We start from the raw sequence: 25,689 nt of genomic DNA, 5'->3' as shown, positions 1-25,689 counted from the left end.
GAGGAGTAGGAGGCGGTTTGGTCCAAATTATGGCTCATTTTTCTTTGTAAATTGAATCAATTTCTGACGATGATTGTCGGGACAATTTCACGGCTTAAACCTTTTTTTTATTCTATAGTTCTGAGCCTTTTCTACTGATTCCCACTGCGTTTCAGTCAGATTCCAACCAATTTCTAAGACATTTCCCAACACGGTAAAGTGGGTCAGTTCTCATTTTTCATTATGACAACGAGAAAAGCCGCCGGGGCTGCTGGAGACGTGCTTCCCATCTCCACCACCAACAGCAAGCTGCAGAGCCAGAGCCCGACCCAGCAGAGCATCCAGAGTCCCGCCGGTGTTCCGGCTGAGGTGGCGGAGATGGTGGGAGAATTCCGGGACTGGTGCCTGAAAACCTACGGAGACTCTGGAAAGACCAAGACCGTGACCCGGCGCAAGTACAACAAAATCCTGCAGACGTTGCTGCAGGACGGCGAGGAGGACGGCGGAGGAGCGCTCCTCCAGGAGAGGGAGGCGGGCGGCCACCACATCAACGCCAAATTTAAATTCTGGGTGAGGTCGAAGGGCTTCCAGGTGGGCCGGAGCGGAGCGTCATCGGATGGACCGCCGGTGCTGTACGTCCCCATCAAGGCGACGGTTGGTGCTCCTTCCCCTTTCTGTCTCTTTGTGTTTAGGAGCGTTTGTCCCATTTTGGACCGATATTTGTTTCATTTTTAGACGATGGGAACGAAGCCAAGGTAAAGGGGGGGGGGGGGGGGGGGGGGCTAAATCTTAGCGACTCGTTGCCATGGATACGACAAACACCTGTCCCATTAGGGCTGATTCCACCTGTCAGTGTCCCGGTTCAGCGACTCAGGCTGGGCTGCTCACACCTGTGGAGCCGATCCAATCAAACCCAGATTTTTTTTTTTTTAGCTAAAAAATGCATTAATTTCTTCTTTAAAGGAAATACACATCAATTAATAGCACAGGCAGGCTTTGCAGAAATGAAACCAGATGTTATCAGGGAAAGATGTTCACAAACGGTTACATTTTAACCACAGAATAAAAGATTTTCCTCCAGACTTCAGCAGACCAAAGGATGCAGCAGATCTTCATTTTTGGTACCTTTGTTCATTAAATCTCTGCCAAACTGCTGAGGTTATTCTTTAAAAAAAACTAATTCACAGAAATGTTTTTTTTTTTTTACATTTCAAAATTAATTTTCTGTTTGAGTTGTTTTTAATCTGTCATGTTGTTGTTCAGTGGGCTGCTGTTATTGAGAGATGGGTCAACTTCATGCAGGGTAATCTTAAATTATATGTTGATTAGTTATATCTTTAACCAGCAGACCCACTGCTCCATCTAGCAGGAGGAGCTTTGTTCAACATTAAGGTGTTCCTGGATTGTTAAACAAAGCTGCTCTTTGTCCAACAATCCGAGTTTTTAGATCTGAATTAGAGGGAAGTCCATAAATGGTCTCAGAATGCTGGTGTGACACGCAGAACCGTCCTTTTCCCAGCAGTTTAGAACAGTTTATAGGCTTTAGTTGAGGTTAAGCAACTCTACCTCAGGCTTCTATCATTTCATTGTGGTTATTCTTCCAGAATTTACTAATTTTTAGCATCCGAACATTTCATCCTCACTGGTAGCATGCTAGTCTCTCAGTAAGATTAGGGATTCTGATATTTATGTTTTTTTTTTACTTCATTGTCTTTTCTTTGTGACACTGAGCTTTAAAACCTACTGATCGAACAGTTCTTGAAATGTCGGAAGACACTGCTCCTTCAGGACGCTTTTAATCGCTAATTTATCAAGGTAAATCTCTCAGACAGAAAGCCACTTTCCACCGGCACGGGATGCCTTACAGCGTGGTTGCTTTCACATCTTTGTTCTCCAGCTGTCCCAAACAATTTGAAGGAGGTTTCATCGAATAGCATAGCTGCACCATTTAACTACAGTTTCAAATTTTTTTACACAAAAGAGGCTTCTGAGCCGCCCTTGGTGTCCCAAAATTATAGTCTCACTGTTTTGGTTCTGATGCACTCACACATACATGTTGCTAAGCAACATGTATGTGTCTGTGACTTCACTGGTGGCTACAAGCTTTTGTCTCTCTATGTGAGATAGTCCTGAAGCTTGAAAGTTTACAAAGTTGAAGGTATGTCCATAGAAAACAAGCTGCTTATACTCCTATGGTGCAGATTTTTATGTCAAAATAATAAATAAATGAGGAGGAAAAGTTCTGATGTGATTTCAATTAAATATTTTGCTAATTCAAAACTGTAATGTATTTAATTCAACACTGCGTACCATTTCACCCAATTAGTAGCTTTATTTGAATATGAAATGATTTTTCAGGTTGATGCTCCTTGCAGGTTTTTTTTTCTCAGAAAACTGGCTGGTGTAAATTTGAGAGTCAGATCGATCACTGAATGAGACCCACAGCTCTGCTTTACAGCAGTTTGAGCTCCCCTTAAAGATAAGAGCTAATAACCTAAAAGTTGTTAGACCACAATGCAGGGATAAAAATGATGAGATCAGACACATTTCTGGTTTGTCTGTTGAACCAAATATACAGGGAAGAATCTGGCCTTGTCCTTACGAGTAACACAAAGACAGAGATGGGGGATCTGGAGTCAACAAGTCATCTCTATATCATATATTTATTCTACCCAGCCACTGAACCAGGTGAGTCCAATCTGCACAGGTTAATTCACACTGCAGATTGGACTCACCTGGTTTAGTAGCTGGGTAAAACAAATACATGTTATAGAGATGACTTGATGGAACCACATCCCCCATCTCTTCACCACGACTTCTTATTCTACTGGTCCAAGGTGATCTACTATCGGATGCAAAAACACAAACAGAGACTCTTTAATTTTGGAACAGTGCAGTGTTGTAGCCTGACTGATTTACACCATTTACATGGCATATGGAAAGGAGCGGGTAGGGCAGAGATGGGGGATCTGGAGTCAACAAGTCATGTCTTTGTCATGCATTTGTTCTACCCAGCCACTGAACCAGGTGAGTCCAATCTGCACAAGTTAAACCAGATTGGACTCACCTGGTCAGAACAAATACATGACATAGAGATGACTTGATGACTCTGGGGTAGGGTGGGACTAACAGATTTTGTGGAAGCAGTCATCGGATAACTACAAAAAAATTTATATAAAAAAAAAAAAAATATATATATATATATATATATATATATTAGGGCAATTAATCGGATTAAACTTGATTAATTGATTAATGAAGTAATTGTCAACTAATTTAGTAATCAGTTAATCATTAACTGGGACTAAAACGTGCCTTTAGCTGACAGTGCGACCCACTTAGAGAAGTGACTATATCAAAATTGTAATAAAATATATAAACAAAACAAAACAAAAATATATTAAAAAAAAAACTTTACGACTGTCAATATGCTCTATCCAGAACTCCTCAAGTGGAAAAGTTGTACTTTCACCTGGTTTAATTTCTTGTTTAAGGAAGCTCTGGCAATCAAATTATTAATTGATTAATCTAAAAATAATCAACAGATCAATAGATTTGCAAAATAATTGTTAGTTGCAGCCGTAATATATATATATATATATATATATATATATACAGTATATATATATATATCTTTGAAGCTGCAATATTAACTTTTTTGGCCAAAGAAAGCATTATGGTTGCATTATGGGCCGCCTCTCATGCTGTGACAGGTCCAGTCTTTTTTTAGACCTAAAGAGTAGACACCACTGCTAACTTGGCCAGACTGTCTTCAGTCTGCCGTGTCATTGGCATTTTTTTTTATTTTATAAAAGTAGAAGTTTGAGAATATTTTCCACTTATTAAACTGTAAAGTCACAAGCTAAGAAGCAGACCATTTAGGCCAAGAACACCTCTGAACAAATTTAAATGAGTTTGTAAAAATGTGGGTATCTTTTATCAACCACAATGAATATTAATTTGTTTGAGTCCAACCCAAAATGGGTTGGCCAAGTATGTAAAGTTCGATACAAAGCTGTGACAAAAGCAAGAGATTCCAAGCCCAGAGCTGGAGCATAATAAAAATGCCAGCGTAGAAGTTGTGATTTTCCAAGTCAACTATTTGACAGTAAATATTGACTAGAAGAAAATTGGACTTTTTGACAAATGCCCTAATGCAGGAGGATGCACAGGTATCTGCTGCTGGTTTGTCAGAATCCACAATTTCATTAGAAACCCCAAGAGCTTTTAAGCATACATTGTTGTTTCTGACGGAGTCTGCTGCAATTTCTTTTGTTATTGTGATTGGCTAAACCAGAACCGTATAGGGAAGAGAGTTTTGACTACTCCATTGGCAACAATGGGTAAAATATCAAAGAGCAATGGGGAGGCACAGAGCTGAAGTAGTTTGAGGGAAATTAGCCGCTCATGCTAGCATTTCCATAGACAATAGTAGACAAATCTAAACTACAGGATTATAGAAAATAGATCTCAAATATCAAATCATGCTCTCTGTTTCTACGTAGCCTTAAGTAATAAAAAATAAAGAATGTGTTTGAGATGGATAAAAGGGAAAATTGTTACATCCACAGTTATATATAATATGATGCATGCAATGAATACAAATGTAGAGAGTTAAGAATTTATTAAGGGCAGATTAGACTTCTGCAACCGCACACATGAAATGTTGCTTTGGTCTGGTCGCAAACCAGTTTTGCTGTTATGCTTCTGCACAGTCGGTCTGGATTTTCTAGGGAAGCACAGCAGTTTCCCTCCAAAGGGCAAGGGGGAGCCTATTCGAGAACTCGTGAGAACTCTGGCGGATGGTCACGAGAACTTTGGAGGCGCCAGTGGGAGTGTTTATCTTCCAAAACAACAATGGCACGTCTGCAAGATATCACGGTCACAGAGATGGAGTTGCTAGACATCAAAGAGGAACAGGTTCTGTTAATGGAGCGAACCTCCTCAATTAACCTTTTGTCGTAGTTTCCATTGTAGTTGTTCCCCGGTTTTTAAAAATGGCATGCCCGGCACCGGATCGAGAAGGACAGACAGCCGGAAAAGGAAAAGGACCAATCACAGCTGCTTTTTGTCTGCGCACTTCTGCTTGAGGTCTGCACGGGTTTGCGACCGTCCGACATGTAGTCAGGATTTTTTTTAGGTGCGCGACGACGGTTGCAGAACCTCTACGTGGGGGGGTGTGGTCTTGCACGTAGACAGATTTGACAGTTGCAGAGGCTATGCTTTAGAAGCATAAATTGGCCTTAAGACTACATTAACTTACACCCAATGAAAATAACAAATGCCCAACTTACAGTAGTAGATTCCCTCACCATCTGTCATCTTTTGCAGACCCACGTTCTTTTTTAAGACCGTAACTCCTAAACCATTTAAGATATCTCAAAACGGGCTTTCAGCTTGAGCAATGGTTTTCCGCTTGGTCCTAGTGCCTGACGGGTGTCAGTGTACTGTAACGTAACATTGTTTTTGGACAGAAAAAAGTGCAGGGGCCCAAATGTGAGTCGACTCAGTCCAATGAAGTTGACATTTTGACTTTTTGGGGAATGCCCTCGTGCAGGAGGATGCACAGGTAGCAGATTCCCTCATCTGTCGTCTTTTGCAGACCCCCTTTTAACACCCATTATATTAGTACACTAGGTGTCACTTCAACCATGCAACTCCAAAGGTTTTGCTGGACATCCCTCCTTCACACATTATAGGTCAGACCTGCCAGGTTAACAGTTAACATCTTTATGAGTTGATGCAAAAACTGTATCATGCAAAAAATTAGCCGTTTAAAAGCTTAAAATTCAAGAACTGCCAATTAAAAGGCAGTTGTCCATGATGCCTGTATAAGCTAAGAGGAACTTAACTTCTCCTTTATCATCTTCTGCTCGTACAGGAGGACTACCTTATGGAAGCTGTGACACATTAATAAATAAAAGGATTAACTGAATCTGAGGGAACAATTCTAATAAAGTAAACTACGGTTCAGTTTATGCAATTGGAAGGTTAGGAAAGCTGTAGTGGGGATGAGCATTTTTCATTTGATCATGTCTAACTGCCGCCATTGAGGCTGGCATTCAAACTGCATAAAACCCTGAACTGACTGGGTTTCTTCTGTTCTCCTCAGGTCACTGAGTGAGAGTCAAACTCCACAGCTTCTTCCAGCTGTATTTATGTTTGAAATAATCAGTGTACTGCTACTTCTGTTTTCTTTCTTTATGTCACACTGAGAGGGATGTGACCTTCCTGCAGCAACTGTCTATCAGGCAGCCTCTTTGTTTACACACAGACCTGCACACCAGCGATGTGTGCATGTCTGCACCATTTGGTGTGGCAAATAATGATCCATTATTTCTCTGCTGAATGTCGGGTATGAACATTTATCCAGAGACACGGATCAAAGAGAATAAGACCTGTTGGTCTACATGGCTTGTAGGTGCACTCTATTGCCAGGGCTGTTGACAGACTCAGAAATAAGAGTAAAACACAGAGGATATGTTAAACCCAATCATATTTAAACTGACAGAGTTTACTGAATAACTGTGGAGCTGAAAATATTAACTTTTGATTTCTTTGTTTTGAAATGCAGTCCCCTCATAGACCTAAGATTTGCATAAAAGTGTTTTTTATACTCACGTTTATGTCACAGTGTTGAAAGCAGCCTGAAAACCAAAAACTGGGAATACAGGCTGGCTTAAGCATTAAACATTATGCTCCCTGTTCAGGTTTAATTCTGTCTATGACCGGTTTAATTTTGTATAGCTCTTATTCAAGTTTTTTATTTATTTTTTTAATCGGGAACTATGTTATAAAGAGTATCGGTCTGAATCCTTCACAGGGATGTCAAACTGCATCAAAAACTGAGTTTGGATTAAATGAATCAGGTTGAACCCAGTGTACCGGCATGGAGGTGGTAGCATGGTGCTGGGGGCTAGTTTGTTGTTTGTAGCATTGGTGCAATGCAGAGAAGGAATAATGAAGGCCAAGGATTTCCTACACATTCTTTAACATGTTTTGTCAACAGGAAAGCAAAATAAAACACAAATCAACACTGTTTTTAAATGAAAAACACTGACTAGTCAATCCTTACCGTTTGGTGATTATTTTTTAAGGTGACAATAGACAAACTTTACCCTGATAATAAAGTGCAGAGCCCTGTATATAAGCTTCATAGTGAAGCTTTAAGACCTGCGAACCTACTGGTGGTATGACTTAAAAAAATGTCATCTCTGATTTTTTTCCCTACCAAATCTTATTAATCTTTTTATTCCCGAAGTTTCATAATAAAAATAATTTACATAATAAAAATAGCATGTATCACTTTCAAAAACACTTTCAAAATTTTTTATTTGTTCTAGGATTTTATTTTGAACCAAACTGTTGGACTCTTCTAGAACACTTCATTTGTGCTCATGAATGCTGTCAATGTATGTAATTGTGTTTTTTTTTTCCTTGGAGGAGGGGGTCAAAAGCAGTTACCAATGATGATTCCCAATTAATGACTTCAACAAATAGTGAAAAGTCCCCCCTGCAGTCTGTGTGTTTTCAGCACCAGGGATGTGTGAATACAAGCTATGAGAGGCTTCCACAGAGTCGGGGAGTGTAAGAGACATCATGGTTGAGCTTTTTTACATTTCCATTGACAAATTCCTACCCTTGTAAAATAAAACAAGGTGGTACAGGACCATTAACCACACAAGGACGCCCACCGCACCACTGTCAGTGCAGCACAGAAAGGGGCAATCACACTGCATGTCCTCACAACTCATTGCTTTGAGCATTGTCAGCTGTGCTTAACAGCTTGATGTTTAATATAAAACAGTTCAATGTAAAGACTTTTTACTGCTGTGCAGAATTTTCCCGCTGAGAAGTTTAAAATTTTAGCCCATGGTACTCGGTGCAGCTTCTGTTACATGCTTCTCTTTGGGGGCTTATACAGAGAGAAGCTATATATGTAAAAAAAAAAATTGTAACAAAATTAACGACTGATAAAAAGAGAATTATCAGTGCCTTCCTCTTTATGTAAAAACAACACTATCATATTCATGTTTATGGGGGTTCGGAATTTATGAAAAAAATGAAAACCAACTTTGCATACACCATAATTTTCGGACTATAAGCCGTGACTTTTTCCCCATTTTTCAACCTTGCGGCTTATATAACAATGCAGCTTATCTATGGACTTTTACAGCTCACGGCCACTAGGGTAATACCTAAATCTATGGATTTTACCATCCACCATGTTGATGTCATATTTGCTTCAACACACAAGTACGGTAGCCACGTGCACAGGAATGTGGAGGTCCTCCGGAAGCAGGCTTCTACCGCGAGTGGTACAAGACAGAACGACAGCGAGAAAGACGGACATTGCGAGCGCAAGACAGTTTGTGTGACACCCTCATTATGGAAAACAAACGTACCGGTAGAAATAATAAATAGGAGCCTCCCCAAACATTTGCCTCTTTCCCGACAATCCTCTCTGTGCACGAACCATATGGTAATTAAACATAAAAAACCTGCGGCTTATAGTCCGGTGCGGCCTTTAATGTACAAATCATGCAATTTAGTGCGGCTAATAGTCTGAAAATTACGGTAATTAACGCCTTGACAGATGGCCACTCACACTGAGCCTGATTCTGCTGGAGGTTTGTTCTTGTTAAGAGGGAGTTTTTCCTCTCCACTGTCTCTACAGGCATGCTCAGTGTGAGAGATTGGCTTCGAGTCAATGTGTCAATGCATCAACTGGTTTTCCTTGGATAAAAAACTTTGAATCAATTTGACTGTATGATCTGGTTAAATTGTAAAGTGCCTTGAGATTGCATGTGTTGTGAATTGGTGCTAAATAAATAAACTGAATTGAATTTAATTTAATTAATTTCAGTTAACATCGCCATTGTATTACTGTAAATTAGTTCTACATTCAGTTATAACTTAGTAGTACAACTGCAGGTCTTAGCTTGCTATTCAATATGTCTGGGTGTAGCTAAAGGTGTGGCTACATTAGCGGCATATTCAGTCAACAAATTAGCTAACTTCTGATATTTCCTCTTTTTATAAGGCTTTGCTGTCGACCAACAGGGAAAATAGCTGGTTGTTTGCTTTTTGGCTTGCTTTTCATGCAGTACAACCGCTCTCACTAATGACAATGTCGAAAGTACAGCAAACAGTGAAAGTAGCTAGTTTGGGTGGAAAGCGGATAGGATGGAGGACGATGCATAGAGGGGTTTATGGGTTAAATTATCTACTATTAGCTGGCAAATCATGTATGCTTGATTGTATATGGGAATGGTGCAAGTTATGCACTTGAATTTGATTGTTTTTTTGTTTCTTTCTTTCAGGAATTGAAATCCCTCCCTCTGGCAGTCTTAAGCCTCTTTAACAGATAGATTCCAGTATTTTACTGGTGCCAAATAACAGGGTCGAACAATAATTAGCACCTTTCACAAATGCCATTTAGTTCCTGTAAACTACTGGGTCAGCTCTTTTCAAGCTTAAACTCGTAATGATGCAATGGTTACACCTAATGTCACCTGCGGGTGGCAGTACTGCAAGGGCTATATGTAGCTTTAACTGATCAAACCAGCCTCTAAGGAAGAACTTCTGCAGGAAATTTCTAGTTCTCAGCTTGTAGGGCCAGTGTGGGGGACAGATCCGGGTCATACAAATATGGGGGGACATGTCCCCCTTGTCTTCAGTGCCATCTGGGGACACCCACGTTGGTAATACACCGTTATCAGTTTACATCTAAGAACAAATAGCGATGAACCGATGCCACTCTGGTATGGTAGCCCATGTGTGAATCGGTGAGGAAAGAATCCAGATTTTTCAAAATTGAAATCTTCATAACAAGAAAAATTGATAAATGGATGAAATCAACTGATCAACAAGCCCTAGTTTAAGCATGGGGTTGGCAGCATTATGCTGTGGGTTGTTTTGAATGATACAATTGGATTGCAGAAATAAAATTGGAGAAGGAGATTCTATGTCCAAATTGGACCCTGGTGGTCAATAGGGGTGTAAATAATAATCATTTTGTATCAATGCATCGATCCAACAGCCGACAATCCGATGCATCGACACATCTGCAAGAGTATCGATTCATGTTTTTTTTTTTTTTTACCTCCGGTCTATTTTCATCCATTTGCTCCTGGACGTAATTCTGACTCCCGTGCTGCGGTGGCGCTAAACCTATTTTGCCCTCCTACCTCACTTCCTTTAGCCACCACCCTCTTTCTGCATGCACACATACAGTCGTTTAAACGGTAGGCAAGACAGACATGGTGGAGATAGCGGAGGTAAAAGAAGAGGTAGGCAAGACGTGGCGGAGGAAAAAGATGATGATGTATTCTTGAGGATCGAAAATAATCGAATCATTTGGTCAGGAAATCAATACTGAATCGAATCGCCATGATGGGTGTGATTTACACTCCTAGTGGTCAATGCCTAACCTAGAAATGTCATAACTACCACAAATTTATATACATTGTGTCCATTCTGGCAAGTAGAGCGGTGAGACATTCAGGATTATGACACAAGCCTGTTAAAGGTTGCAACAAGAGTGTTCAAATTTGAGTCGAAATTGTATCCTAGAGAAAATTAACAACAAATTTAACATTTCAGTAGTTTTTTTTATTTTGGGGTAAAGAATAATGAATTAGTCAAAGTTTAAAAAAAAGTTATTTCACATACTGTATCTATCCCATTTCCTTGAATGCTTCTGCACAATAAGTTTGTTGTGACTCTACTAATTAGTTTTAATAACAACTCATGCTGCATGTGTTTCTGCTTTTGCATGTAGAGTCTACACCATGATGATTAAACAGTGACAGCTGACCTGGGAATTAGAAGGACTCAAAACAGTTTTTGACTTGATGACTGCAGTTAATCCAGTCTCTTTCTTATCAGCAGCAAAGTGGGCTGGAGAACGAGGTAACCCTCTGCGTCTGTTTACGAAAACCTCTGCACTTTGCTCATCTGCCCTCTTAAGCAGCAATGGAGACATGCTGAGCAGAGCAGTGACAAAATCATCCCTGTTGTTTGGTGCATCTGGGGGTCGGATAGTGTGCTGTGCGTCTGCCGAAGAAGGGCAGCTGAATCAGGTTGGCCCCTGCTATCAGGCTGTGGGGATCTCTTCTATCTCAAAGAGCTCATTATTCTGTCATAATACAAACTCTGAATTGACAGGAATTAGAGGTCTCTGGCATGTCTGTATCTGTGTGTGCAAGGGTGTCTGTATCCTAACCTCACTTTGACCCTGTCTTGAGGCAGTTTGTGTGTCTAAGACCCCCTTCGCTCCAGTTTATCCCAAACCTGCTTTGCAGGGTTTATGTTGAGGTCTTCTGTAGTTTACTGGGCTCCACCATGTATTTGTTTACTTGTTAGAGTTCCCTTTGTGTTTTGAGCACAAAATGAACATTCATAAAGAAGTGATAATGTATAATAATGAATATATGGTGGTTGGATATGGTATTTCTGGATTAAGCGTATTTATCCTGTGCTGATGACACACGTCTGTGTGGCTTATACATGATAAATACAACTTCCTTACATCCTCGCCAACCTGTTAAGAGTGAATATTTTCTAAAAATACGATGGTCGGGCAGGAGTTAAGTGCACGTACCACATATTGAGTCTTTGGTCCTTGAAGCAGCCGTTGCAGGTTTGAGTTCTGGCCTTGTGACATTTACAGCATGTCTTCCCCCTCTCTCTACTCCCCTTTTCTATGGCTACTATTAGGAATAACAACAATAAAGGCCACAATTGCCTGAAAAAGACTTTAGAAAACTCCCAACCTTTTCTGCAATGCTGTTACAGGCATCGCTGATGGCTTCCCTTGCTCTCTCTAAAAGGATCCCCATTGCAGCTGCACCAGACCATCCACTCTTTATGATAAATATAACACTATGCACATGGAAGTTAGGGGAACTGAATGGGCTTCCTGCTGGAGAGAAGTGCACACTCCTCCAAAGTGCTCCCAGGTATGCTGGTTGCTGGGAGACCTCTACAAGCTGTGAGTTTAAATACCAAGTATACCTTTTAGGCTGTCAAAGGAAATCACAGGTGATGTTTGAAGTGTTGATGAGGGAGAAAGGAAAAATCTCTAGCGGTGACTAATGGGGTTTACTACATTCAGATTTTATAGCTCCAGCATGGCTTGTAAAAACCAACTTAAGCTTCTGTGTCATCTGTCAATCATTGGTGTGTTTATCCATCTAATGTCCGTCCTTTATCAAAGAGGTCCAAGAGTGAGTTCCAGACATCCATCTCTTGAGTAGCATCCCCCTGCTCACTTTTAAAGGCTTTACGGGAATCCCAATTCAGGAATGATTCAAAGTCATTCTAGCGTGTCGTCCCCAGAGTCTTCTGCCTGTGGGACGTGCCCAGCAAGATGGGTAATGTAAACATGTCAAGCTGTAGACGCTAATCCGACTTGGTCCAATCAGAAAGAAATTTTATTCCGATTGAGATAATTTTTTTTCTGGTTGCATTTCGATTGTTATCCATATACACACCCGCTCAGGTCTTTAGAGTAGAATCCTCTCCTCTTTGCATGTGTGCAACATCAGACTGAAGTTTTTCTCTTTACTAATCTTCATTCAGGGGCTCCTGGTCCTTGGTGGAGGATGTGACTCTAAATTTAATGTGCAGATGAACATGCCTGCCCTCTATCCCTGTAGCAAAGGAGCATTAGCATGAGGTACTTCTGAGTCGTATAACTAAAATGACAACCGAAAACAAAAGTATGAGGCGACGAAGGTCCATAGTAGAAGACAGGTCTGAAGAACCAATGAAAAAGAAATGTGCGGGGCAGGCACAAAGAGTAGCTAAAGCTGAGGCTGAGCAGACATACAAACAGGCAGCTTCTTCTTCTAGTACTAAAGCATTCCAGGAAAACTAAACAGTTCTGTGCTTGTTCAAATGGTCTAACCTGATCGAAAGGTTGATATATGTAAACACACCTCACAATCAGATCCATTTGTAAACAGAGATATTGAACTTTCGATCAACCAAGATTTAGATCGGCTTGGAGAAACGTTGACAACTTTAGTGATCTCAGTGTTGGAATCAAATTCTCCCAATTCTTCGGGTTCTACCTGCCCAACGGGAGGCACAGTGATTGAAGTACGGAGCTCCTCAAAGGGCTAAACCAGGTGAAATTACAAAAATTTCTAAATGCATTCGTTGGTAGGTGGAAAAAAAAAGATAGAGCTGTAGTAGTGCTGTTTTTCTAAGAAACCAGTAAAATGACCACTTTCCTTTCACCATTTAGGGGAAAGTTCTTGATGTTAGACATTGTGAGCTTGATTTTTAAAAGGTTTGTGCATCTTTAAACCTGCTAACTTATTTGTAAACATGGACATTTACAGACAGTTATTTGCTTATTGTACTTTGAGATACTTTGAGACAGTTTACTTAATGTGAAGTGCACTATAAATGGCATTTACTTTTATCATCAGTATTAATTTATAAATAATTATTTTATCATTATCTTTGTGCTACATAGCTTAGTACCTCATCCATTTTATAAACACTGCCAGTAGAACATGCGATCTGCTCATTTCAATAGGGTGGAACAAACCTGTTTACATTTCTTATCATTTGCACTAGCGGTCTCTGTAGACCGCCCGCAACACGACCACTTATTGCACAAGAAAAATGATTTTGCACGTACAGTTGTTTGGACTATTTTAAGATCAGGCCCTTTGTATTGAAGTCTTTAGATACAGTGACTTAACTGAATAATGTGACAATGTGTGATCCAAAAAAATCTGTTTAGGAAAGTTCCTAAACACAGTCTGACTGGGTTGACTTTCATCTTTGTTTTCTCTTGACAGTAAATATCTGTTGAATATTATAATTTCACATTATGATTATCTCAAGATTTTAAGTGTCCGGTCCTGCAGATTAAATAAACAGTTTCAGACTAGGTGTAGGAACCCTTCCTCCATGTATGGTCCAACTCGCAGTGCGTTGTATGAATCTTAGCGACAGATTTGAAGGATTTGAACCCCCCGTTTGTTTCCCACAACAGTTCAAACAGAAACGGATAGAGCTGATGGAGAGTGTGTCTGTGTGTGTTCATGTGACACTGCTAGACCTCTGTGTCCAGGCAGCTGTTCTTTATGTTAGTCGTGTTAACTATAGTGTCTTTGTTCAGCTGGAGAATCTATCATATTGAGCTTATTAACATCTTTTTATGGTTAGTTATTATGTAATGTTATCTAGTGAGAATACCTGCCATTTACTATCAGTTATGTACATTTGATCCAAAGCTTGTGTTTTCAGGGAGGACATCTCTTATCATTCTCCTTTTTTTTTTTTTTTTTTTAGAATAAATTCAGAAAATCCAAACTTTGTCTTAGAAGTTATAGATATAAAATCACATCCAATATTTATGCCATGATGTCTAACAATAAATTATGTTGCACAAATAACCAAAAAAGGAATCCCAGTTTGATGATAATAAGAAAAAAAATAGAACTGAATGAAACAGAAGCTACTATTGAAACAGAAGATACTATTGAAACAGAAGCTACTATTTTAACACTTAAAGCTTGTTTTAAAACCAAAACCAAAATACAAAAGTATGTTTTATACTACGTCATCAGAAATATGATTTTATTTAGATATATATATATAATCTAAATACCCTTTTTGAGAAAAGGACATGAGGATTGACCTTCAGCAAACTGGGTCAGAACTTTAAAAACAAAGCAGTGAAGGATGTGCCTATATTAGTTCAGATGAGGAACCAATAATCTGTCTTCAGGTTCCTGGTTATGCTTCTTTAGCCTGAATCAAAGTTGGGGTAAACAATGCTTTGAATTAATGAGAAAAGCTTTGAAATGTCATTTTAAATATGAATGTAAGTCATTTAGTTTATCTGTAACGATGTTGTGCAATGAGACATGGGATAAATTGTTTATGAGTCATCATATTTGCTACAATGAAGGACACAAAGCTACTATAGTGAGAAAGAGAATAATCTCCCTCATCTCACTCTGTTCAATTTAGATGTTTTTGATGCTGGAGAAAGATTCTGTTCTTATATTGTTATGTTAAAACTTAAGTCCAGGACCCCTTATGTCTTACGTTGTAAATATCAGGCCATAATTGGAAACGGTTCACTTTTTATCAGGTTATTCAACTCTAACCTCAATCAAACTCAAAGCTGAAAACCATCTAGTCGCCTTGTATGAGCCTTCACCTTCAGATCCAAGAGTTTGTAGAATCTGCTTGGGGGACATGGCCTTCAGTGGTGGCTCTCTGTCTGACTTCATGAGTCTCTCCATCTTTGTTTGGGGATTTTGGAGCGCTCAGATATCTAGTGTTGCTTTAGTTAATTGAAGTTCTTGGAACAGGTATCTGCAGAGCTCTGTTTGGTTCCAGCACATCGATCAGGTGAGACAATAAGTCTTCCTGTTTTGGATAATCCAAAGTGTTTTGGATGATGGTGTTGTTTATGAGCCTTTTTAACCGAGCTGCACCTGTCTGACAGATGGCGTCACATTTGACTTTAAAATCCTTTGTTATACAGAGGCCCCCTTTATGACAATAAGGCCACCGACCCAGATCATCTGTCATGATGTGTTTTTACAGATATCCTCAAATTCAGTCTTTTTTTTTGTGCATTTTGACAAAATATCTGTAGTTTGGTCTAATCTGTCCAGAAGAAGAAATCTATTTGCTTATTAAATGCATTAATCGGCAACAGCCAGATTTTATATTCCCAAGCAGCAAATTTGGACTCAGATTTTCACATTTGATCTTAGGTTAAACATTTTTTTTTATTTTGAAGATTAGATTTTGTGAAACCCATCAATGTCCGTGAGGTGAAACAAAAGGTGAGGCACAACCTGGACGGGTCACCAGGTTACTGCAGGGAAACACACACATCCATTTCACTAAATCCTAGTTCTCTTCCTCCTCCAACTTCCTCCTCATCAATGCCCCCTTGGCCGGTCCAAATGTCCCATCTGTGTGTAAACATAGCAGTTTACCTCACAAGGTATTACCAATTGGTACTTTTATGATTACTTAAAAGTAGGGATCCACGATATTGGGATTTTGGCCGATATCCTATATGCCGATATTTTAAAACTCATGTAGCCGATAACCGATATCGATACTGATGTTAAAGCTGGACAAAAATAAGTAGTCATTGAAAATAGCAGTTTTGTTATCCATTTCTGACACTTTGAAAAATAATATACTCAAATATATTTTCAAATAGATTTTTAAAAACGCGGTATCAATCTATTTTATTTTCAAAATCTCGTGAAATTTCATCGTTCTGTTAGAAACTCTCGTGATATTTTTCAAATTCTTGTGAGATTTTGTTAGTAAAATAGATCGATACCGCGTCAATATATCAACATATAAAAATATGGCAAAATGTTTTGAATTTTCGGGGGATTTCGTAGCATAACGATGACATATAGCAATATTTAATTAGTAAAAGAGATTGATATGGTGTTTTTAAATGGCAATATATCAGCATATGAAGATATTGTGATATTTTAATGTATCAATATTTTTTCCCTCGTCTTTAGAAGTTTTTAAGTCTGTAAAAAAGACGTTTTCTGAGGAAGAAGAAGTAGTTTTTTTTTTGTTTTTTTTTTAGACTTTAAAAACTCAGAAGCTGATCAAATATCGGGTTAAATATCGGTGGGGTGGCCGATGTCCGATATTCAGTTTTAAAGCCGATACAGGCCGATTCCAATAGGGGGCCGATTATATCGTGCATCCCTACTTAAAAGCTCTGCAAATGACCTTCTTGAAGTCTATGGAAGCCGCTGCATAAATAAATAGCTTCTTACCTCCAAAAGTTATCAGTTTAAAAAGGGACATTTCTGTGTGGTCTTTGAAGGCAGTGGTGAATATTTATAAGAAAATAAAATTGGAGGATCGATGATAAAGAACCAATCCATAAACTGATCCTGAGTCCCTTACCTTGACTTTAAGCTAAGATGCATTTTATCAAACCACACACACTACTCTCCTCCCCCCTCCACGTGTTTTCCTGTTGCCATGGACAACAGACCCTTTGGCTGCGTTGAAGGTAAAAGGAAAATTAACACGAGTCTTAATTAGACTGCAAGGCTGCAATTATCTGCATTCCTCCTGCCTACTCCTCCTCTGCTGACCTTCTCCTCCCTCTCTTCATTTCTCTTTTGCACCCAAAAGGAAAGCAGGCTTATTAACACCAGCATGAAAACGGGATGATTAGCCAGACTAGCCGACCACAGTAAACCTCCAGGGAGGATGAACGTATCGCGACTCTAAAACATGTTGGACTAAAACCAACCAACTGGACTCAGACGGTGACACCTGTGGTGATTTTAGAGAACATTTTAAAAAGATGTGTGCTTCATTTTAAATTTAATTTAGTTCAGTTCGATTGTTTAAGTAATTGATTACTCTGTTGAGTATTTTTATGTTTATTTATTAGGCTAAGAAGAAATATGTTCAATATTTCTAAACAAATATTTGAAATAAAAAAAAAACTTTATTGCACATTTTGAAGAAACTGCAAAGGGTAAAAAAATACATTTTCATATAAATATAACTATAAATATAAAAATGAAAATTTTATCTTTAATGGAAACAAATGGAATATATTCTATATGTATATATGTAGAGCTTTTACTTAATTACAGTTGTAAATAGGTTTTCTCTCAGAAAATGGTGTGTTTTTATCTTTATTGTAACAATTGGTTTTCGGTTACCAAATTGGTTCATGATTATTTTGCTTATTTAAAATTTATCATTTCAGCCCTAATTCAATTTAGGTATTTCTTTGACATTAGAAATAAGAGCTGTTCTTTAAATGAGTTAGAAATTTGCACAGTGATTTTGAGAAGATGATGCTATGAAAGTCACATTTGGCCTCCCTGCTTCTTCCATAAACCTCTTGGTGCTCCTGGCTGGAGAGGAAGAATAATAACTGGTTATAATTTGAGGGTAAAACAATTAAAATAAATAGTAAAAATATCTATATTTAGTCTTTTTTGTCCAAGCCAATTTTGTACTGTGTGTATAAAAGGTAGAGATTGGTCTACAGGTGGAAGCAATGAGTAAACTAAAGTAAACACGAAGAAAAAAGATTATATAACACCGTTTCTTTAAGCCCTGCACCTGCTCCCATGTGCTTTTGCTTTAAAATGCACTAAATGGTCTTTGTCTGATAGACCCCAAAAGACTTAAGATATCTGCTTTCTCTGTGTTCTCAGAACCAGATCTAAAGAAAGTGAAGCGCCTAATATCAAATATATACGTAAGCAACTCCACAGGTGGTAATGATGTCATGATGTGATCTTCATCCTTCAGTAGTGAACTGTAAAGAAGGACCAGACTGACACGTGAAGACACCATGGAAATGTGTCACACTGAGGTGTTCTGTGTGTATCCGTGTTTTGGCTCCTGTTTGCTGCAGTCGTGTTGAAGCACTGCCCTCATCCTGGAGGACATGTCTGTGCGACAGTCTTCTGCATGAGGAGGGGTAGGTGTGGAGGACGAAGGGCAGTGGTAATGATAGAGCAGGGATGTGGAAGGGGGGGCATTTAGCTTTCACAGCATGTATCCTAGCAACAGGCTGGTTTGGAAACGGTGCGAGGACAGGAATAGTGGGTCAGAGCCCACAACATGATGGGAAATGAAAGAGTGACAGACAGTAATTTGTGGATGGGGGGAGGGGAAGCGCTCCAGGTTGGAGCAAAAAGGTGGAGGGTGAGGCGAAAACAATCAGTGAGGATGAAGAAAAGATCGACTGCTTTCATAACAAAACGTTTAAAGGAACCGAAAGACCGGAAATGTGCCTCTGTCGGTGTTTGATAAGTTGCTGGAAACAGTGCTCATATCCTTTATACCATGATAAATACCATCATGAGGAATGACGGAGGCCTGCAGAGTGAAGCTGCCTGCACCACATAGCAGGAAGTCCTGCATTTAAATAACAGCCTGGGGTCTGATTGGGTTCTCCCTGTGCAGGTGAGGGCTCTCCCTGGGTACTCTGCCTTCCTACCACCTTTTCTTTCTCTCTTGATAACCCCCCAACATATTTGCACACAAACACATGATATGCACAAGTTATTCAGGGTTTAACATTCACTCAGTGCATCTCTGCAGATGGTTGTTGCTGTCTGACTTTGACCTCTCTGCAGGCCTTGTAAAAAGTCTGGGGGTGTTACAGTGTGTATATATGTGTGTGTACAGCTGTTGTTGTTGTGCAAGCTTGTCTGCCCTCCTTTAAGATGTCCCTGTGACAGTCTCTCACACACACCTACAAACACACCACATGGATGACTCGGTGGGTGTGTGGCTGCTGTCACATGTGCTACAGTCCCAGACTGTGATTTGCTCCACAACTGCAGAGGGGAAAAGCAGACGGAGCCCTGTGCTGTCTGCCGTTTTTGCTTCCTTCATTGTTCCTGTTTGTAAATTCAGAGTAGATTCTGTCATTTTGCTTTCTTTTAATGTTCTGAATCTATTTAATCTCTGTATAGTTATTCCTTTTTGTCCCCAAAGCTGTCATCATGAGATTCTCATGATCAGAAGCTGATTAGATGTGAGCTACAAGGCGGCTACATCCCCACTATAGTAAGGTCTCCTGAAGTGAAGGATAAACAGCCATGTGCTTTGGTTTAGCATCATATTAAGTGCTGGTATCAGAGGTGGTGAACAGACAGTGAAGGACAAACATGCCCTCAGCTTTCATGCTTCATCCTTCCATCTTTCTGTGTGTTTTGTGTGTGTGTCAGGCCCAAGGCTAACAGTATGGTACCCTACTTGGCAGGGAGGTGGAAAAGGCAAGTGCTAGTCTTATCACTCTTTAAATACAAATCAGGAGAATAATTGGATTCTGTTTGAGGTATGTGTGATAATATTCAAAGAAAAGATCTGTATTAGTCTTACTGCAAAATAACTCACCTTATAGCTGCTGACCTTTGGCCTCTTTTTACTGGTATTTTGTTTATTCTTTGAGATGAGAAAGATTACTTCCCATTACCCTTATCTTTTGCTACCTCCATAGATTCTCTATCAGACTGAATTCAGAGCCCTGGCTGTTAGCAGATCCACAGTGTCACTATTACTGTTGGGGTCTCTGGTGTGATTGAGCTTCCGGTCACAGAGAGGATCTTTGCTGGTGGCTGGGCCGACCCGTGTTGCTGTACACCTGAGAACATTTCAATATGACTACTGCAGGCTTGGGTGCAGCAGTTCTCAGTCTTCATCACCTGCTTCCCTGCACCACATTTATTAGATCTCACTCACATTCTCCTGAACCTCTGGGGTTCAGTTTGCCAAAGCTGTAGAATCAAACCCCTACAGATCTATGCTACCCCTCACCTCTCCAGTAAGCAAAATAATCAGTCATCAGCTGTCATCAACCAACTCTTTCCTGATAAGTCTGCTTTCTCGCCTCATACCACTCTGATGGGTCAACTGAATTCCTGCAGTTCTTCTCTTTCAGATTTGCGTTGCTTTCTAAATAAAATGGTAAAACTCACTGGTTCTCCTTGTGGTTCTGCATGTAGGTCAAAATAACTACAGAACAATATCAAAGAATCATCTGGCCAGTCTGACCCAGCGGAAACTCCCTCGGGTCCTTGTGATGTGAATCACTTCATCACCACAATCAATTAATGCACTATTTAGTAAAGTCGTATAGATCAGCGGATGGAGCAGTTCACTGAGATGTTCCAGGAGCTGCTTAACAGAAATGTTCCCCCAGGGTCTACCCCCTCTATAGCCGGTGCAACTGAAGTTCCCGTAGGAACTCCTCCCGCAACTTCTCATCTTAATTTTGCCATCTGCCGCACACCTGAGCCTTATGTGTGGGAAGCTGGATGGTGTTGTGAAATCCTGTTACTATGTTCACAAGTTTTCTGTCAATCCCCCAGGTCTTAAATTTTTCCCTGCTTCTGCACAGCTGTTTCTCATTGATTGCTGTTTAACAGGGTTTTGCTGAACTGCAATCATAGGACTCAGCTGTGCTAAAGCACGGAAACCTCTAAAACCTGCAGGACAGCGCCCCTCGAGGACCGACTTTGGGGGTGCCTAATCGAGAGGAAGCAATGGCGATTGGCCGTACCTGGTTGTCATCTGAGGAACGACAAAGTCTGATGAAAACTGGACTGCCTGTGTTGCAGTGGATGTGGCCACTTCATTTCTTCCTGCCCAAAGCAGCTAAAAGGAAGGGCCCCCTGGTAAGGAAAGGACCAGTGGGCAGTTGGAAGACCAGACCCTTCCGCATGACATTACCCTGCTCTTTCCTACTGAATCAACCATTTCCCTCTTTTGCTTTTAATTAATTTTGGTTGTGAACAAAGCCTTATAGATAACAATTTGGCGGAAAAATTACTTCTTCCTGTTGTACACCTACCTGAACAACTTCATGTCTTGGCTCCAGATGGAAGTCGTCTGCATGTAGTCGCTCACCAAACTGAACCAGTTTAACTTTTGGTTTGAGGCAATCATGTTGAAGTAATTTTTTGTTTTCTATTCACCCCAATCTTTCATTGTTTTAGGGTGATCTTCGCTCACCGTTGATAATACTCTCGTTAACTGGAAACACAATAGAGTGGAGTTATGGAGTACCCACTGTCCGTCAAACTATATACAATTAGCCGTGTCTCCAGTCTTAAATTCTCAAGAACAGGAAACAGCAGTATATCTCTCCCTGGTTCTTACCCCAGTATCTTGACCTTCATCTGGTTCTCAGTAAGTCCAAGTCTCTGTCTCTCCTGCCTCCCTCACCGCCCATATGACTGTGATAATGAGTTAGTTTCTGGAGATCCTCCAACGTCCAGTAGTTTGTTTAATTTGTCCAAGCCGGGGACAGAGAGTAGGGAAAAGTACACAAACAAGTTGCTAGCCGTTTTTTTAACCATAGAATAAATTTTGATAGCTTAGAAAAATATTGCATTATACAGTTATATTGCAATATCTTGATATTATCATATTGTGACCCAAGTATCGGGAAACATATTGACAGCCATGCTCACCCCTACGGTCAAGGCAATACTCCAGTGACCAACCTTCATTTAACCTTCCTACATTGTGGGGGGCCTTATCGTCGGAAATAAAGAATCAAGTCTTGGAGGCTCAGTGGTCCGAACTGGACCCTGGCACTGAACTTCAACTGAACTTTATTAGGTACCACCTCCATTCATTGGGCCCATGTGGCACAAATCTCCTTCCAACTTGGAATCAACTGAACTCTCACACTCCTTAAACAAAATTGCTGGTGGCCTACAATATATAAGGATGTTAAAAGTTATGGTCTAGCCTGTCCAGTGTGTGCCAGCAACAAAGTTAGTCACCAGCCTCTCAGTGGTCTTCTTAAATGACTGCATATCCCTAAACATCAATGGTTTCATATTGGCTTGGACTTCATTACTGGACTATAACCATCTATGGGTTTCACCACCATCCTCACTATAATTGACAACTTCTCCATAGCCTGCCACCTCATCCCTCTTTGTCGAACCTCATTCTGCCTTGGAAGCTGACTTTTCCTGTCCTGAACTGGTCGGTGGAGATAAATTTACATCTGGCTGTTTGAAAGATAATTTTTTCTCCACAGGACTCACAACACAAACTCTATCCCAGATTCATCAGTCCATTTAAAATCCAGGCAGTGCTCAGTTGATCTGCGGTTCGCCTCAAGTGTCAATATCATTTAAAGATTCATCCTGTCTTTCAAGTCTCTCTGATCAGGCCTGTCTTACCTAGTCCTCCTATATAAGGAGGCAAAGAAATCATCTCGCTTTGCCGGATGATTACCCCTGATGATTTTCCTGCCAGAGACCTAAACCCCTGCCTGCCTACTTTCTAGCACAATGTGTCTTCAAGTACCAACATTGTCGGATCTCACTCATATTCTTCAGGACTTTGGAGGTACAGTCTGCAAAGCCTGCTAAATCAAACCCCTACAGATCCCTGCTACCTCCACTTTATCTCTCAATTAAGCTAATAAATCAGTCAACAGTTTTCATTAACCAACTCCTTCCTGATCAGTCTGCTTTCTCCCCTCAGACCAACCAGAAAGTTAAACTGATTTACTGCAGGTCTCCGCTTCCACATTATTGTATTTTGTAAAAGGTTCAAACTCACCGGTTCTCTTTGTGATTCTGCGTGTTGGTCACAAAACTACAAACCTACATGACAATTACTTCCAATTAACTCTGTAAGCTTTATCTGCAATTGTCCTTTTTCTAGAGCATACTAAAAAATAGTGTGTTCCGCTCTGAGGTAAATATGTTTGTACAAGTTGGAGGAATTTAAGGGTTGGACCCTAATTAGGCTGCAGGCGGCTGCCCCGTTACCTTCATCTTGAAGCGACTGAGAGATGTGTTGATTGAACTTTAGTTCATTGAGTTTGCGTGAGATGCTTTACATCATGAAGGTGAGCAATGAGCTGGTTTCATTTACACACACTCGCATGCATCTACTTAGGAGCTTGTTTCTGTCACGGGTAGACAGGCTCCCTGCTTGTTCTCTGCTGGATGTTTGACCCAGTTCACTCTCTACAGAAACACAACAGGAGGATGCCACATGACCTTTAACTCCCATCATCTGTCAGGCTATGAACATGCATACTTTTATGTTTGCCAGTTAGATCCCATAATGGTTAAAATATGACTTTTACCTCGACTACTTCTTTACCTCTATCCATCCATTCGCCCCTCCATCTCAGATCAGTTTTCTGACCTAATGGTCCTAGAGGGAAAACCTTCTGCCTCTAAACCCTGTGCAGCTGCCCACAGGGGAATCACAGTGTTTCCCTAATTTGCATGGGAATGCAGCCAGGAGTTGTCATGATCAGCAGCAAAAAATTATCTCCTTTGGCTCCATTTGATATTCGGTTTTAGGATACAATCTCTGTGTTTTGCAACAGAGGGGATGTTATTGGCTACATCTAGAAATGTCCTCCAGAGAGTGAAAGCCAGGATGGGAGTCAGATTCTCTTAGGATGATGGATGGACAGGGACAGACAGATGGATGAATTAAAGTTGTCACTATTTCTATTTTTATTGAAATAATGTTACCAATGATAAAAGAAAGCAATGATTTAACTCTTTTTACTTTCTCCTTTTTTCTTTGGAAGATTTTTTCATTTTATCAAAACATCTGTTTTAACGTGAAAAACGCCTTGTGCAGATGTTAGGTTATATTTTAAGTTACTAAGGATGATTTTTGTCTTTTGGGGGGGTTTAGTTCCAATTTCTTTATGTTGTTAAGGTTTTCTTTAAACTAACGACAGCTCAGCTCTGTAGATAGATTTCAGCTTTCTAATGTCTGCTGATACCTCTCTGCTTTGTTTGAGGCAATGATCTGTCAGACAGAACACGTTCTAGAAAGTTTGTACACATCCTGTGTGAAAGGTTTACATTTAGATGGGCTTCGGATGGAGACGCACTGATATGAATGTTGTTTATTCTGATCTCTGGTATTAGTGAAGCTTTAACCTGCCGACAGAGATTTGACCCCCCCGCTTTATTTGTATGATGAAAAAAAAAAGCATTTAGCTTTAACTTTGTCTTGAGTTGCATGTTTAGCTCAGCTGGAGCAACTGAAACAGAAGTATTTTGTATTCACTTGTTTCATAAAATAGAGTTTAAAAGGAGCTAATGTTTTGTACTTTCTTCAGCCTTCCCGTTATCTGTTCATAGTGTTGCTCTCTCTTATTCTCTGTCTTACTGAATTTATTGAAGTCATGTCATAAAATAATTTCCATGTTTTCTCAGATTATGCCTTACACACCTGTTTATTGTCATTATTTTTTTATTTATGCTGGTATGTGTTATAATCAGGCTGATATCTCTTGTATTACAATATATGGTGTAATGCAGCTGGTTCTAGATATGATTAAAGTTTTAAAGTCTCCTTCCTTTTTTGTTCTAGTGTGTGGACGGCGTGTCGGGGGGAGACTCGTCCCTGAAACGGGTGGCAGTGGTGGAGGATTTTTTCGATATTATATATGCCATGCACGTTGAGCTCGGCACTGACCCTGGAAAAACACCAAAACACGCTGGTCAGAAGAAAACCTACAAAGCTGTGAGTGGTTTTACCTCTGTGGGAGGTTTTGTCTATTTCATATTTGATGTTTCTTTCTGTTTCCTTTGAATGGCTGTGTTAATAAAAAAACAAAACAAAAAACATCTCCATCAGATGCAACATGTAGTCATGCCTTAAGATTCTGCTGTGAAGCAAAAGTTTAAGCAGATAAGAATGAGAGGAATTCAATGCAAAATGATCAGCTCGCTTGTACATATCTATCAGAGGTCAAACTGTGAATCAGTCCAGCAGAAATTTTAATCTTGTGTTACTAATGGTTCCCTCTAAACAAATGGTTTTAACCATTTCCATTTCTTATAAAAACAGCATTGAATGTTAGAAACTGCTGATGAGAAGGGTACAACTGTGGAACCCGATTTGTTCAAAAAATCTGATGTACACCTGTGAAAGTGAACATCAGATTTCACCTGTTCAGATGCAGGCGTCATGTCATCCAACAAATCCTATGCACCAAAGAAGGTGCAGAACCTTAATGCCACCAGTGCAGAGCTTGCTCAGCACCCGGTGTTCTGCATGCACAGAGACGGGAGATGTTTGAAAGAAAGATGACAAACATCTCAGAAACTCTTTGTCAGGGAAAACACCAAATATGGACTTACACTGTGGAGTAAGAGCCAGAAAATACAGTAGAAGGCTGCTGCA

General features: G+C 40.0%; 1 protein-coding gene across 1 annotated transcript in view; it reads left to right on the top strand.

Moving 5' to 3' along the window:
* Nucleotides 1-222: 222 nt before the first annotated feature.
* The window catches only part of LOC119799431 (nucleolar protein 4-like), a 120,636-nt gene continuing 95,169 nt past the window's right edge, over nucleotides 223-25,689 (top strand). The window contains exons 1-2 of the mRNA XM_038309323.1: nucleotides 223-633; nucleotides 24,874-25,026. Of these exons, the coding sequence (XP_038165251.1) occupies nucleotides 223-633; nucleotides 24,874-25,026 (564 nt within the window). The remainder of the gene's footprint in view (nucleotides 634-24,873; nucleotides 25,027-25,689) is intronic.

This window comes from Cyprinodon tularosa, unplaced genomic scaffold (genome assembly GCF_016077235.1).
Source record: "Cyprinodon tularosa strain WSP-4 unplaced genomic scaffold, ASM1607723v1 ctg66, whole genome shotgun sequence".
Classification (NCBI taxonomy): domain Eukaryota; kingdom Metazoa; phylum Chordata; class Actinopteri; order Cyprinodontiformes; family Cyprinodontidae; genus Cyprinodon; species Cyprinodon tularosa.
Note: the sequence above shows the minus strand (reverse complement) of the source record. Positions and strands in the feature narration are given on the sequence as shown.